General features: G+C 38.8%; 1 protein-coding gene across 2 annotated transcripts in view; it reads right to left on the bottom strand.

Moving 5' to 3' along the window:
- Positions 1 to 17,232, bottom strand: part of LOC102404988 (ceruloplasmin) — a 60,215-nt gene that overhangs the window by 34,416 nt on the left and 8,567 nt on the right. For both annotated transcript variants that reach the window (XM_006063124.4, XM_025290096.3), the window contains exons 2-9: positions 15,672 to 15,919; positions 13,301 to 13,513; positions 12,762 to 12,935; positions 10,437 to 10,691; positions 9,029 to 9,200; positions 5,292 to 5,431; positions 3,310 to 3,447; positions 1,828 to 2,042 (exon numbers count right to left, since the gene is read on the bottom strand). In XM_006063124.4, coding sequence (XP_006063186.4) covers positions 1,828 to 2,042; positions 3,310 to 3,447; positions 5,292 to 5,431; positions 9,029 to 9,200; positions 10,437 to 10,691; positions 12,762 to 12,935; positions 13,301 to 13,513; positions 15,672 to 15,919 — 1,555 coding nt within the window. The remainder of the gene's footprint in view (positions 1 to 1,827; positions 2,043 to 3,309; positions 3,448 to 5,291; positions 5,432 to 9,028; positions 9,201 to 10,436; positions 10,692 to 12,761; positions 12,936 to 13,300; positions 13,514 to 15,671; positions 15,920 to 17,232) is intronic.

Below are 17,232 nucleotides of genomic sequence, written 5' to 3'. Positions count from 1 at the left end.
TTTAAAAATCTAAGAAGATTAGACCCTGTAAAAAAACTGAATTATTAATAGTGATGCAGATGGTCTTAAGAAAGCTCCCGTAAGTCAGAAGAAAAGATTTAAAGATGAAAAATATGCACATAGTAATTATTTGAGAGAAGTTATTACCTAATAGTAATAAATAATAGTGGAAATGTTTACCACTATAAAAGGGAAAGACTACTCAGATTCAAAAACTCCACTGAAAGCAAGACAAAATTAGTAATATAGACCTATACCTAAAAATATCCTGCTAAATTTTTTGGATTTCAGAGATAGACAAATTTCTAGAATAATCCATTTTAAAAGTTATGAACATCAGACTTCTCTAGAACAATAAATGTCAGAGTAAGATGGAGTAGCAAGTACTGTTTTGAGGGGAAAAGATTATGATAGAAAAACTTAGATAGACACCAAGCAAAGCACAACAAATTTGACATTTTCAGATGTGTCAGGATTCCAGAAGGGAGCTGCTATAATCTTACATGCTGACCTACAGAGAAAACTTCTCTGTAGTTTCTTCAGAGAAGAAAACTTCTCTGAAAACAGAGAAAAGTTTACAAGTCATATTTCCTAATTATAAGGCAATAAAACTGAAAATTACTCATAAAAGGACAAAAAGTTTAAAAAGTAAAAGATCATATTTGGTTCAAGTAACTCTTAGATCAAAGAAGAAACAAAAATGAATTTCTAAGAATTTAATAAGTAATGTCTATGAGAATACTATAAGTCATAATGTATGGAATATAATTAAACATAAACTGAGAGTCTGAAATGTTTTATTTTAAGCAAAACCAAATAAAAATGTATGTTTTTTGATGCTTTAAGGTGTGGTAATTGTATTGAATTCATTTTCAAAGGAATCTTTCTCTTTCAAAGATTTATATTGCCATATTTATTTTAGAGATAAAAACAATGGTTAGATTAAGTATTTCTATTTCTAGATCAGAGGGTCATTTTCCCATTTCTAAAAAATATTTATGGATGTGTGAGCAGTGTTATTTCTTACATGTTATACAAATAATTGAAGGTTAATTAGCAGTATAACTAAATAGTAATATGCCAGTCTCCTTCAGACAAATATAAAAAATATTTAAAGCAATATTTTCCTCAGTGAATCTTAACTGACTTATTATCATTAGTCTTAGTGAAGTCGCTCAGTCATGTCCGACTCTTTGCCACCCCATGGACTGTAGCCAACCAGGCTCCTCTGTCCATGGGATTTTCCAGGCAATAGTCCTGGAGGGGATTGCCATTTCCTTCTCCAGGGGATCTTCCCAACCCAGGAATCAAACCCAGGTCTCCCGCATTGTAGACAGACGCTTAGGTGATTTTTTAAAATGTGTGTGTTTAATTGTATCATAAAAGACTTTGGATTCCAAGGAAAATCTTGTTTCCAACTCATTTTGAAGCAATCCTGTTAGTCAGAGAGTGTCCACACAATAAAGATAAAAGCCTAAGAAAAAATTGTAACAAGTATTATGTGTGGAACCCTTGGGCTTCCCTGGAGGCTCAGTGGTAAAGAATCTGCTGCCAATGCAGGAGATGTGGGTTTGATCCCTGGGTAGGGAAGAACCCCTGGAGAGTATGGCAACCCACTCCAGTATTCTTGCCTGGAGAATCCCATGGACAGAGGGGCCTGGTGAGCTACAGTCCTTGGGGTCACAAAAAGCTGGACACGACTAAAGCTACTGAGCATGCATGCATGCACGTGGAGCCCTCACTGCCTCAAACCGCAGAATCTTCCTTATAATAATGATAATTCAAAGGGATTTGAAAATCATTTTCATTTTCCCTCATTGGACTTACCAGTCTCCCATTTGCAAGTAAAGTTCCATTCCGGCATATTTTCATTGGCCCGATAAGCCCAGTAAATATATCTTTGGTGGGATCCACAGCAGAATAATACATCTTAGCTAGACAGACAGGATCCTTGTAGGTGGGTCCCACTTCCCTGGGGACAGTCCACTCATAGGTGAATGTTCCTTTGGGTGCCACATGGGAGCCTGAAGGAGGAGGCCCACCTGTAAGAAACGTCACATGGGGGAGGTTAAGTTTGCTTTCTGATGTGGTCATTTGAGCCATGGAGTAGACTGGGTTTAGTCTAGGACAACCCACTTTTGTGCTCCTTTATAAATTAGACTAGAATCCTACTTGTTCACTGGTGTCAGGTCACAAATAAGTATGATTTCCCCCAGGAAGTCTTCTCTACACCTCTGTCTGAGATTGGTGCTTGCTATGGTCTGAATGTTTATGTTTCTCCAAAATTCATATATGGGAATCCTAATGTCCAATATGATAGTATTTGAGGTGAGAGGTGATTAGGTTATGAGAGTAGAGCCTTTCTGAATGGGGTTATTGCCCTTACAAAAGAGATCCCACAAAACTCCCTAGCCCCTTCCTACATGTGAGGATACAAGAAATCAAAGACCCAGAAGAGTGTCTTCATTGGCTAGCCTTGACCTACAAAAATACCTAAATGCTTCCATATAGTGGAATATTTTGTATCATTAAAATTATACCTATAAAATATTTATAATGTTAAGAAACCAAACTCTGGGTACAAAATTATAGCATTAAGTATATTTATATACTAGGGCTTCCCTGCTGGCTCAGACTATAGACACTCCACCTGCAAAGCAGGAGACATGGGTTTAATCCCTGGGTCAGGAAGACCCCCCTGGAGAAGGGAATGGCTTCCCACTCCATTATTCTTGCCTTGAAAACCCCATGGACAGAGGAGCTTGGGTCAGGGAGGGCTACAGTCCATGGGGTCACAGAGTCAGACATGACTGAGTGACTAACATTTTCACTTTTTCATATTTAAATACTATGATATCAAAATATTATGTGCACAGATGGAAGAGTGAAGGACTTATACAAAAATATAATAGTGGTTGGCTATAGAACTATGGATATTATGTTTGGCTACAAATTTTATATTTTTAAAACATTCTAAAATGTACATATAATCTTATAACTACAAGAATATTTTTTCAAATTTAGCAGTTACCCAAATAGAACTCTGGAAATGTGTAATTGATACAATCCAAGTAAGTTACTTTCAGTATTGTCAATAATCACCCAATTAAGATAGGACAGAATTCCACAAACCAACTGCAAAGGGTAGGAGAAGAGATTGACTTGCTTCCTGGCATGATGCCTGAGGATGGTATATGAGAAGATTCCTCAGAAGTTCCTGCCTTTGGTTTTTTTCAGGGCCGTTTTCCTGGGGTGACCAGCACAGTGGGTTATAAACATTACAGCTTGATTACCAAATGTTGTACTCACTTCCACTTGGTGAATAGTATGTGCCCTCGTTTTTCTTATCGACTCTCACTCCAATGGGCTCAATACTGAGGGGATGTGCTGCTTTGTTATGGAAGGTGACTCTGATGGTGTCTCCCACCTCTGCAGAAATGACGGGACCTGGGGATAAAGAGAGAATTATTATCCTCCCTGATATCTAACCTACAGAATACATAAGACAGTTGATTTCTCTGTCTTGTACTCTAAAAAGAACCTCTGGAAGCAACATGCTTATTGTGGCAAATGGAAAGCTTGGTTTTTTTAAAGTCCATTATCAATTTGACATGGGGAGTCTGGAAAGAGATGAGAAGGGTTTTTTGAGTTAACTTCAAGTAATGAAATGTGTTACCATGTTTAACCAAATCAGTTCACAAGCTTCACACATCTATAAAACTACTCAGTACCTGCATCTCCTCATCCTGGTTTACTGTGGACCAGACGTGTGCTATTTGGTCCCAAGAGCCAAGTTCAGTTCAGTTCAGTTCAGTCGCTCAGTCGTGTCCGACTCTTGGAGACCGCATAAACTGCAGCATCACCAGGCCTCCCTTCCATCAACCAACTCCCGGAGTTCACTCAAACTCATGTCCATAGAATCAGTGATGCCATCCAGCCATCTCATCCTCTGTTGTTCCCTTCTCCTCCTGCCCCCAATCCCTCCCAGCATCAGAGTCTTTTCCAATGAGTCAACTCTTTGCATCAGGTGGCCAAAGTACTGGAGTTTCAGCTTTAGCATCAGTCCTTCCAAAGAACACCCAGGACTAATCTCCTTCAGAATGGACTGGTTGGATCTCCTTGCAGTCCAAAGGACTCTCAAAAGTCTTCTCCAACACCACAGTTCAAAAGCATCAATTCTTTGGCACTCAGCTTTCTTCACAGTCTAACTTTCACACCCATACATGACCACTGGAAAAACCATAGCCTTGACTAGACGGACCTCTAAGAGAATGCCATAAACATTGACCACCCAAAGGGGGTAAGTTAAATTTGTCTTGGCTGCGAAAAGCAACACTGTTGTGTATTTTCCATCACCAAAATTAATATTATTACTAAATAAAGAATAAAAACAGATACATAGTACTCAAGTATTTTATGTAATATATAAAATGATATTTATTGAGAGTTTCCTATATGTTCTCCTGAGTATTTATGTGAATTAACTCATTTAATCCTTATGACTGCTTTATGAGGTAGGGATTATTGTTGTTACTATCATTCTCATTTTATAGAAAGGGGGCAGGCACAGAGAGTTGAGTATTTCAAAGGTCACATGGCTAATAGGTGAGGACAGACAGTGAGAACAGACTGAATCCACGCGCTTGCTATTCTGCCCATGTGCCTTCACAAGAAAAGATCTCTGGGTTCTGCCTGGGGAGAAGGAGGTTCTAAAACAAACCCACCTGTCTCATTAGTAGCAGCTGGATTTTATTTCTAAGGGAATGTACCTTTAACTAAAAGCAGAAGCTAACAGCTTCACTGTCTATTAAAACAAAGTCACCCCTTACCTCTTTGAAGAAAGAAAAAAGACACTCAATTGAAGTCAGCCTGGCTTTTCATGTTGAAGATTTACTGTGGGTAAATTTACATTGGGAAAATAATTGGCTACTGCATTTTATTGATGTTTGCTCCTCCATGAATAGTTTGTATGTAGAAATCATGCTTCAGGTTCTGAAGCTTCTGTTCTTAAGTTGGTTGTAGTTTAGAGGACAAGTACATTGTTGTCATTTAGTTGCTAAGTTGTGTCTGACTCTTTTGTGGCCCCATGCACTGTAGCCCCCCAGGCTCCCCTGTTCATGGGATTCCCCAAGCAAGAATACTGGAGTGGGTTGCCACTTCCTTCACCAGAGGGTCTTCCCAACCCAGAGATAGAACCTGCATCTCCTGCAGTGGCAGGCAGATTCTTTACCGCTGAGCCACCGGGAAAGCCCAAGGGTACGCTAGTATTTATGTATTCTGTGCAGACTTACCCAGGATGCCAAGATGTTCCTCTTCAGGGCCTCTCTCTTTTTGATTAGAGAAGGAGGCATCTGTGTACTCACGATAAACCAGCTTTTTATACGACCCTCCGATTCTTGTAGGACCCTGTTCAAAAAATGCCTCTGAAGCACTGCCAAAAGAGAAAGGGTTTAATTCTGGAGCTGAGAGCAGAACAGAGCCCAGTAGTCACACGGGATACTAACTGAAAAGTTCTGACCAAGGCTTAGAATTATTACCCATGATTTGCCAAATACTCAAACAAGCAGATAGTACTAGGCATTCTGTAGAAAGATGTTAAGACTGCAGGTAGAGATTCATGGCACAGAGATTTAATTTTTTTTTCAAGTGAAGTGAAAAAAATTTCAAGAGGACCCATGTCGACCCCTAACAGATAATAACTTGTCCTACAATAGAATCTTTTAAATAAATTATGAACTGTCTAAAAATAGAGTAACTACTGTTTATTGCATGTTAGCACTCAGAAACGTTCATTTATTGTCTGAAACTCACATGACGATGCAACAAAATTGGTATTATTCTCCCCATATTACAGTACTCTGCATTTCTGTTGATAGTCTTTCTTAATTTCTTCAGTATTTTCATGATATCCTTTCTTTTTTTTTAATCTATTTTTGATTAGAGGATAATTGCTTTACAATGTGGTGTTTCTTTCTGCCATACATCAACATGGATCAGCCATAAGTATACATGTGTTCCCTTCCTCATGAATCTCCCTCCCACTTCCCATCCCATCCCACCCCTCTAGGTTGTCACAGACCACCAGGTTGAGCTCCTCGTGTCATACAGCAACTTTCCATTAGCTATCCATTTTACATATGGCAATGCACATATTTCGACGCTACTCTCTCAATTCATCCCACCCTCTCCTTCCCCTGCTGTGTCCAGAAGTCTGTTCTCTATATCTGAGTCTCTATTCCTGCCCTGCAAATAGGTTAATCAGTACCATTTTTTCTAGATTCCATAAGTATGTGTTAATATACAATATTTGTCTGACTTACAGGCCGTACGTTCATCCTCACTAGAACTGACTCAAATCCGTTCCTTTTCATGGCTGCATGACCACGTTTTTGAACTTGGTGTCTGTTACACTGAAGTGGTCTGTTTTATTCCTTCAGGTGATTTCTCTTGGTCTTTTAATTGGAAGTGGTTCCTCTACTTCTTCATTGTACTTACGTTTCCCTCACTCTGAGTTTAGGAGAAACAGTCATCTACCGTAGTCATGGAAGGCTGTACACATGTGGAAGTGCTCCTGCGTAGCTTGTGTGGGTTTAATATTTTTTGGCCCAAGGGCTGCTTTGAGTTTGGATGCCCTTCCACCTCTTTCCTCAGGGCGTGCCCCCATTATCCCCTTGAGGAAGGTGTGCAGATGCAGTGGCCTGCCAGCACTCCTGGGATCCTGTGATGTGTCCCATTGCCTGAGAGCATGCAAGGAAAGATGCTCCTCTGGGGGTCCCACCCCTCCCCTCTCACAGCCCCCAACAATGGCGCTCTACACTCTCAGTCACTCACACTCCAGCCCCTTCAGGCTGTCTCCGGCGCATCCCCACCTAGTTCTCTCCCTGAGTCTGACCTCTGAAGCCTGAGCTTCAGCACCCAGCCCCCGTCTGCATCAGGCATCTCAGGCTGGGGAGCTCAGGGTCTTGGTATTGACTCTCTGTGCAGGCAGGCCTCTCTCCATTTTTCCTTCTGCAAACTGGTTGTTGCGCTCTCCTCTGAGGTGAAGCTCCCGCTCTGTCCCGCCAGTGAGGGGATTTCCAGGGTGCAGGAACCTTTCTTCTCTCACAGCTCCCTCTAAGGGCACAGATCCTGCCCCAATTCCTTTCTCTCACTCTCTCTTTTCTTCATTTGTCCTACCCAGTCATGTGGAGATTTTCTTGCCATTTCAGAAGTCTGAGGTCCTCTGCCAACATTCAGTAGATGTTCTGTGAGAATCGTTCCACATCTTGACATAGTTTGGATGTATTTGTGGGAGGAGGTGAGCTCCAGGTCCTACTCTTCTGCCATCTTAATCACTCCCTCCCCAGTCTCTTCATTTTACAGATGAAGAAATTAAATCTCAGAAAGGCATTTGACCTGACAAAGCTGCCCTGTTTATCTCTTCTCCTGTACAGACAAATGTACTGAACACCTGCTCTTTGCCAGGAACCCCGCCATATGATGACGACATACCCATAAGCAAATGGACCCATCGTTGTCCACATGGACTTTGCATCTGTCCCAGAAGATAGACTACAGACCGTTCAATATAACAACATGTAACAAGCACTGGGTGTTATGAAACATTTCTCCTGGAGTTAAGTAGAGCGGGAAGAGGCCTCAAAGGCTTTCCAAAGGAAGAGATTTTAAGAACTAGCTAGAGGAGAAGTGGCATTAAAAAGATGGAATACGTGTGGTGGGGAGAATGGGGCAGGTGTTTACAAAGAGGGAACAGCCTGCGGGAAGGCTCAGAGAAGAGTGAGCATAGCATGTCTTATAAAATAGGGCAGGACCATAGCATGCAGGGTAAGACAGAGGATTGGAGATGGAGGCTTAGAGAAATGGGGGATGGGTGGGAGGACCTAGTTAAAGTTTCAGTACATCTCAAGGCTTTGAAACATATAAGCATTAAGGATTAGTGTTTTACGGGATGTCCCTGGTGGTCCATTGCTTAAGACTCTGTGCTTCCAATGCAGGGTGTGTGGGTTTGATCCCTGGTAAGGAAACTATAAGATCTCATGTGCCACACGGCATGGCTAAAATATATATATATATATATATATGTATGTATGTATGTATATATATATATGTAATATATATGTGTAAATTTTTTTAAAGGATTAGTGTTTTAGGAGGATTCCTTAAGTGGTTGGAAGACCGTGGTAGGGAGCCAAGTCAGTAGGCTTCTCTTAAATCTCAATGAGGGTAATGATGACTTCAGAGGTACTAGCAAAGAGGTTAGAGAGATGCAAACAAATTTCCCGAAATATTTAGGATATAATGAGGCAGCATTTGATGAGAGAAGGAGGGATTGGTGAAGGAGGGAAGGAGTCAAGGATAATGCTCAGGCATTGGGATTTGAGTGATGGATGAATGGCAGTACCATTCGTGTAGAGGAGAAAGCTCAGAATTGTGGGGAAGACAGAGGGTTCAGGCTTGCACATATTGATTTGGAGAGGGCCTCATCCAAGTGAGGTGTCCACTAAGAAGTTCAGAATGAAAAGCTGCCATTTATAAGAGCCTTCTGGGCTGGAGATACCGTTTAGGGAGTCATTATATCTGGCTGTCAGTGTAGCAGGGACTTAAATCTCTGCTTCAGAAGTCACAAGCTTGGGTAGAGCTCAGCTATTGACCTGTTGAACATAATTTCTACTTGAAATGATGAAAAAGCTCTGGGAGTCACAGTGCTGATAATTATACAGCCTTGTGAATATACCCAATGCTGCTAGATTATACAAGGCTGGTTTCAGGAATGGAAAGCTAATGAATCAATCTTGTTTTCAACATTTTCTGAGGATTTTCTTGAGCATCTGACAACATTTCTATTCTTTTTGATGGACTCAGAAGTCCTATTTCTCCAACTTGGACTCACTACCAAACACCTCAATAATTACTTAGAAGTCTAGTTAATTTCAAGTATCAGTTAAAATTTTAATTGCTGAATAGCCTTTTATGATTTTTTGAGGAGGAGTCATATTTTGAAAAAATATCATTTTTTTTTCTGAATTACCTTCCCGGTGTTCTTAAATTTTCTTTGGTGAAGGCATCTATACCGGAGGGTGCATAGTTCCAGACGACTTCTTCAGCAGCGATGTAGTAGTGTCTAACATTTTTGCCATGGATATTGTCCTCAGATGAAGACTTCTTACAGTCTTGTACCCGGAAAAAGGCCTGCAAACCAGCTGAAAACCACACAGAGGCGCCACTGTTTAATGAAGCCATTGTTCTCTCTCCTATTGCCTTATCAATGCTGCCGGTGACAGCTAGAAACAATACTATGAACGAGTAAACAGCTGCAAATGAATCAGTCATGGAAAATTCAAGCAGTGGAAAAAAGCCTATATGCCACAGAGAAGTGGTATTACTTGTGTTTTCAAAAATGTGGAATGAACTTCAGTAGGATTTCACTATGATCGTCTTTTGATGAAAAAAAAAATAGGACACATTAATAGATAAGTGGTGTGGGGAGAAATGCACTTTCACTATTTTATTTCACTAGGGTTTCTTTGGCTATGTCATGTGGCTTGTGGGATCTTAATTCCCTGGCCAGGGATTGCAGCCTTGCCCTCTGTTGTGAAACGGCAGAGTCCTAATCACTGGGCTGCCAGGAATCCCTCCCTCTTTTGTTATCAGTGAGTCAGCATTGAAATAGACAGTGCTTTAATGAGAAAAAGTAAGTGGTGAAGAGAAGCTTTGCCATATTTTAAGGGATGTGATGAAATAGAGGAGGAGGAATAGAGTGATCATGTATTGTATCACTCCCTTGGATAAAATGGTTATGCACCTGCTGTGCTGGGCCTGCTGCAGCCAAGGTCACCTTTGATGAATGAGATTATATTTGAAGTTCAAAGTAACCTACTCAAAGACCCACATTAGACCTAGTTTCTTCAGGAAACCAATATTACAAACTAATATTTTCCAAGAACTGGGGATATTTCTTTTCCTTATATTAAAGAGATGGAAAAGAGATTTAGCATGTAAAAACAAGGAATAGCTGGACTCATAAAGAACAAAGTTGGTTGTATTTAACAGAATCAAGTCAAAACACAAGTTACTTTTCAGCACCAATATACACATCTTCTGGTGTTTAAAATATTGTATATTTTACAAATCTGAGTAGCTATAAGCAGTATTATACTTTTACGGTAAGACTATACTTCAGGACCAATTTTTGTTTTCCAAAAATTAACATATTTTCAGCTTTAATTACTTTATAATTGCTCCAGTCTTTGTCTTTTTAAAAAAATTACATTATGATCCATACTTTCAGAGGAATAAAATTAACAGTTCAAAGTTCAGATCATTCCAAAGATATTTAGCTTTTAGATTCTAATTTCCAATAGTCACCCCATTAATATTGTAACTGAGACATGTCTCTTTTCTCAACTGACAGTTAATTTCAGGTATAGATGCCTTACCTTTCAGATGGTTTAGATTCTGACAGCTAAGCATCCATTGTCCAGGGTTCTGAGCCACCATAAGAGCATCAAAGAGGGTAGCGGGAAAGAGATTGATTGTATCAACACGGTAGTTCTTGCTAGTCAACACTTGACCATGGAAGAAAGCTGCATGCACATCAATTTCATTACCCATACCAAAAAGATACCATTTCACTCGGTCCTTAGCACACATGGAGAGTCCTGGGAGACTTCCAAAAGCATATCCATTCACAGCTGTAAGTCAAGAGGAGAGACTGTGACTAACATATATTGGTGCCTGGAATATTGATAGTTACAGCTACAAAAATAAAATCAATTTGAGATGGAAAATACCTGGCACACATGTCACTATTCTTCCCTTCTGTACCCACATCAGACATTATTAACCAATCACAGCACTCTTCATTTTGGACCTGAATTCAGCCTCAGGTTTTTTGTCAACACAGTATTAGCACATGAACACTGAAGATGAAACCTATTCGCTGTCCTTGTTATAAACTATACACCTTGGTATGTTCAAGTGTATATTTGCAAATACAAATGTGTGCACTCATACATACATATAAATGCACACACATATATAGTAAATAGAAAAAAGACATGCTTAAAAAGAATACATTTGAATCAGTTCTAATGAGGTGGATGAAACTGGAGCCTATTATACAGAGTGAAGTAAGCCAGAAAGAAAAACACCAATACAGTATACTAACGCATATATATGGAATTTAGAAAGATGGCAACAATAACCCTGTGTACGAGACAGCAAAAGAGACACTGATGTATAGAACAGTCTTATGGACTCTGTGAGAGAGGGAGAGGGTGGGAAGATTTGGGAGAATGGCATTGAAACATGTAAAATATCATGTATGAAACGAGTTGCCAGTCCAGGTTCGATGCATGATACTGGATGCTTGGGGCTGGTGCACTGGGACGACCCAGAGGGATGGAATGGGGAGGGAGGAGGGAGGAGGGTTCAGGATGGGGAACACATGTATACCTGTGGTGGATTCATTTTGATATTTGGCAAAACTAATACAGTTATGTAAAGTTTAAAAATAAAATTAAATTAAAAAAAAAAAAAGACATGCTTATTTATGAATCAACCATATGCATCATGTTGGTAGTGGCAGTATGGATGATGTCAAAGTTTTCTTGCTTATTTATCAGAACTTTTCCAATTTTCTACAGTGATGTGAATTGCTCTTTCAATAAGAGCACAAAGGAAGCTTTTTTTTTTTTTTTTTTAATTTGAAAGACAAAATTGGAAGAAATGTGAAGGAGGAAAAGATCTAAAAGGTCAAAAGCAGGATGGCCCGAGATTCTTCTAAAATTAAAGGTCAAAAGCAGGATGGCCCAAGATTCTTCTAAAAAACTGAGAGTCACTGTTCAAACTGGGAGGTCTTAGAGTTTAAGCAGAAATCAGTTCTGGGAAGTACTGTGAGTGAACCAAATGCAACAGGGATACCAAACCAGGCTTAGCCAGGCTGGATGTTTGAGTCTCTAACATCTACTTTGCTTAGCACAGAACAGAGGCTGGATTAAAGTATGGAAAGAGGATCTTCTAGCCAGAAATAAGCAGAAGTTGGAAACAAAAATCTGTCCCGTGTTTAATTTGTTTATTTTTCTGCTTTGATAGTACAGTTATTATTGCATTCTCAGTTTCTGCCTAAGAGCTATTTTTGAGAAGCTAAACACAAACAAAAATCTACACTTATTGGTCTAGTAGGTATTAAGGGATTTGAAATTTTATGCAAATTCTAAGTGATAGATTATCTTACTAAACCCATTATTTTCTGTCTGAGAATTAAGGAGAAGCCTAGGCAATAAAGAAAGCATTTTTAGAAGAAATAAAGTGAGCTAAAATGTAGGGGAAAATGATGCAAAGTTGGGGGTGGTAGTGAAGGATAATATGTATGTAAAAGAAATCTTTTAGAATTAGTGGTTTGAACTATTTTCTTAACTATAGTGCAATGCTTTAAAATATAATTTAATAATTTTAGGCTGCTTTAATTTTTAGGAGTCGGGAGAATAAAAAATATGTAGATATAACACACATATATATTTAACCATAACTGATATTGATTTATCCTTATTAGTTTTGAAATGGTTTGATGTATCTGGCTTTACCTGGCTTAGAGTTCTGATTGGACCTGTTTAGCTGAATATCTATTTGCATACCCAATATGCTTTGTTACCAAGGGCATAGATTAGAATACACTACTTATTCATGTAAGGGAATAAGGTTAGCATAATTCATGGACTGAGAAAAATAAGATAAAGTTAACAGATCCTGTGTAATCTTACAATACATTCTGTTACTCTCCTGGAAGTCTTCATTATCTTTTTCAACCTTCTCTGGTTCAGAGCAGTAGGTTTTAATGTTTTCTTCTAGGTACCAGCTGAGATTTTCATCCACCACAGAAAACATTACCACAAATTCTTTGTCAATATTTTTTTCTTTTTCTTCATCCAGAGAATCTGAAGTGAAAATTACTATTTCAGTAGAACTTAATTTTTAGCATGAATTTTAGCATGTGATTCATATAGCTTTAAACAATTTTAGTATTTATTTTCCGAACAGACCAGAAATCTGGACTAGTCATTCCTGTTTTATAGACTTGGAAATATTTAGGGAATTTATGTTCAGTAACCTAAATGTTGCTTCATGCACCCTTTTTTCTCCTTACCCTTGCCTACCCTTCCCTTCCTTTTTTTCTAGACTCACCACCCCTCTACCTTCCCTACTCAGTCATAACACAGAAGACTTAATGTATATTTAAAGAATAAACCTCCCTGTGTACTGTCTTTGGTAATTTATTGAGACTAATAATGAGGAAACGTACCTTTTTTGCAGTGTATTAAAGGCCCAATGAGTCCTGAGGCGATGTCTTTTGGAGCATCAATGTGGGAATGGTAAATCCGGGTCACACAGTTGCTGTCTTCCTGACCAGGACCTTGTTCTGGGTTGGCATGCAGTATGTACATACACTGTTCACCGGGCTGCACTTTGTCATCTGCCTTTTGAAAACCTGTGGTGTTATCAGGATAAATGGCCCCTAGGAAACGACATGCAATGAAATGACAGGTTGAATTCGAATGTGTTTGAACTTAAAAGAAAAAAATAGATGGTCTGTTAATTCATTCAGCAAACATTTATTCAATATCTAGTATGTATCCCCTTGGGAATGCAGTGATGTTCTACTTGAGCACAGAAGAATAAGAAGCTAATGGCAACAAGGTCTGGAAGTTTCATAGAAAATGTCATTTTTTTATACTTGACTGAGTGGAGAAGACTCTTGAGAGTCCCTTGGACTGTAAGGAGATCCAACCAGTCCATTCTGAAGGAGATCAGTCCTGGGTGTTCTTTGGAAGAAATGATGCTAAAGCTGAAACTCCAATACCTTGGCCACCTCATGCAAAGAGTTGACTCATTGGAAAAGACTCTGATGCTGGGAGGGATTGGGGGCAGGAGTAGAAGGGGACGACAGAGGATGAGATGGCTGGATGGCATCACCGACTCAATGGACGTGAGTCTGAGTAAACTCCGGGAGTTGGTGATGGACAGGGAGGCTGGCGTGCTGCAGTCCATGGGGTCGCAAAGAGTCGGACACGACTGAGCGACTGAACTGAACTGAACTGAGTCTTCAAGAAGCAGTAATAGATGAATTAGGAGCATTGTGACTTTGGGTGCTCAGTCATGTCTGACTCTTTGAGACCCCATGGACTGTATAGCCTGCCTGCCAGGCTCCTCTGTCCATGGAATTCTCCAGGCAAGAATACTGGAGTGGGTTGCCATTACCTTCTCCAGAGAATCTTCCCATCTCCTTCATTGGCAAGTAGCTTCTTTACCACTGCGCCTCCTGGGAAGCCCCATAGTGACTATGGGTTTGCAATTAAAAAAAAAACACTTTTTCTTAGAGTTCAGAATTAGGGTCATGTTAAAATGCCATACAACTGTATTTAAAAAACAAAAACAAAAAAATGTTTTTGCCCTGGGGTTATGGTATGGAAGTAAGAGCAAAATGGCTACCCTCTGCTATAATTTGAAGTTTCTTGTATGATATCAGATTTTTGCCTATGAAATAACCATGCAATTGTTTTAATTTTTACTTTAATTTTGTATTTTTCCAAACATATGCAAAAATTAAGAGAATAATATACTAAAGTTCCATGTGCCCAAAATCTCAGCTTTACCAGTGATCAACTCAAGGCCAATCTTGTTTCATCTATACTCTCACCCACTCTAATCCCCATCATCAGTAAATTATTCTAAAGTGAGCCCCTGACTCATGTCATTTCATTTATAAATAACTGAGTATGTGTCTCTGAAAGATAAGTACTCTTTTTTCTTCTAACACAGCCACAATACAATGATCATCTGTAAAAATTATTTATATCCTAATACAACATGAAATTGTAAAAAATAAGATGGCAGTAAACTTTTATGCTATGAATATAATTATTTTGTTTACAAAAACACATAAATATATAAAAGATCAAAACATTCACCTTGTAAAGCAATCCCTCTTTTAAATACAAAGCCAATAATTAGTTAAGGTGAATTTTAGCCTAATTTCCAAGCTTGATCCTTATAATTCCCATGAACTGTAGCATGGCCTCAGCATTTTTTTTTATAACGGACATTTATGGAATTCTTATTATATACTCTCACTGTTCCTATTTTATAGATGAGAAAACTGAAGCATAGAGAATTTAAGTAACTTGTCCAAGGTCATTCAGCCAAGTAAAAGCCAATCTGCACTCAAACACGGGTCCGTTAATTTTGAGGCGATAATTGTTACAGTAAGTTCACATGTAGGAACTTTAGAGAGAAGACAATCCCCGTATCTTGAGTCCTGTTTCTTCCTTCAGGATTTTTGTCTTTTCCAGGCTTTAATGCTCACTATTTCTCTTCGTTTGACTATTTATCTGGAAAGGTGTAGGGCACTGGGAAGGAAGTCCAGCTCTCTTTGACTCTCACTATGTGAGTTCACCCAGAAATCCTATCACATTCACACTCCACGTAAGCAAGCATAACCAAGAGAAGCACAGCATTATTAGGATGAACCAAAACACTTATTCATAAAATAGTTCAGAGCTAAAGAACATTGTTACAGGTCTTATCCAGGAGGAAAGTCCATAATCTTGGAAGTTAAAAAATGCCGCTACTGAAAAGGAAGAGAGGATACCAGCAAGATTTTGAGTTGAACTGACCTTCATGCTCCTTATAGTAAGTCATTCCATGTGCATGAAATGTATAAGGCCTAGAAGCAAAGTTTTTCAGATGTACATAAACTTTATCTCCAGTTTCAGCTTTGATAATAGGGCCTAAAAACCCTAACCAGACAGGTTTTTCTATAACAGTCCTGAAGTTTTCATCTGTGTACTGAAGATACACAGCCTTCTTGTAAACGCTTCCAATTCTATTGGGGCCATTTTGAAGATAGATATTGGAATGTTCCCTGCAAAGGAAAAGAAGACAACCTTAGTAGAAGCCATCATTTCCAGGGATAACATTATAATGAAAGAGAAATGAATAACCATATGATATTAAATGTTTGCTGTTGTTGTAAGGATGCTTCCAAAAAATGAAGAGAAGAGCTGGCATTTAGCCATGTTATTTTAATAATGTGAGGTGTCCTACATTAGCTGTATGGCAGACAACCATGTGTGAATGCTCCATAAAAATATAATACATCTTACCAGAGTATTTCTTACAAGATTTTAATGTTAAAGCACAGAGACCTTATGAATATATATAAATATATAAATTTATTAAAATAGAGCTAAGCCATTTCTCACTTCTTGTGCACCTCTTTCAGTCATGAAGAAAACTTGAGTTTACAAGCAATCAATCTGGATGTGTGAGATGTTAAATTGTGTGTATATATTTGTTTTCCTAAAGCAAAACTAATAATGCTAAGGTAATGCTATTGTTTTGATTTCTTTTAGCAAAACTAAATCAAAGTTGGAATTGATACATATAATGTATATGGGTTTTTTAATTACCTTTGATTTCAAATTACCCCTGTGGTTTTTTTAATCCCTTGCTAGCACAAGTACTTGAACATTGAAAGTTTATATTCTGGTTAGTGGCTGATTAATAGTTGCATAAAACTTTCCTGAAAATATCAGCAAAGTGATTAGTAGCCAGGAAAAAAAAAAAAAAAAGAGAAGAAAAGAAAGGAAAAGAAAGAAATTGAGCTTGATATTCAAACTTTTGAACTGATTCTTAAGTTATTATCTTTGACGGAAGCCGGGATAGGTCAGTGGAATCTACCTGTGGGCAGTGGCTTCTAGTCGTTCAGGAGAACCCACTTAAAACCTGGACTTTGGCAGCCCTTCCACACTTGAGGTCTCCTCCACTAGAATAAAAAATGCTAACATCTGGCTAATGATCTAGGGTTTATGTGTGTGTGTGTGTGTGTGTGTTGTCTACTTTGATCTCAGTGACTTTTGGTGCCTTACTATTTTCCACTCAACCCTTGTGAGGCTGTATAACCTGACTAAGGAATAAATTTAGGCTTGTTTTCTCAGTGGTAAGCTCATCGGAAAGAGTGAAGAATATTTTTCCTTTTTATTTTTTTTTTCAAGATGAGAGCAGAGCTTGTGTGGGAATGCTGATCTTTGTCTGTTGCAGAGTTTAAAGGCCTGTTTTTATTTTTTAAATCTAAGGCTCTGGCCCAATGTTTCTTAATTTTCACATGCATAGGAATCTACTGAGGACCTTGATAAATGCAAGTTCCTAGGCTCCAGCCCCATTGATTCTGCTTCT

Source organism: Bubalus bubalis, chromosome 1 (genome assembly GCF_019923935.1).
Source record: "Bubalus bubalis isolate 160015118507 breed Murrah chromosome 1, NDDB_SH_1, whole genome shotgun sequence".
Classification (NCBI taxonomy): Eukaryota; Metazoa; Chordata; class Mammalia; order Artiodactyla; family Bovidae; genus Bubalus; species Bubalus bubalis.
Note: the sequence above shows the minus strand (reverse complement) of the source record. Positions and strands in the feature narration are given on the sequence as shown.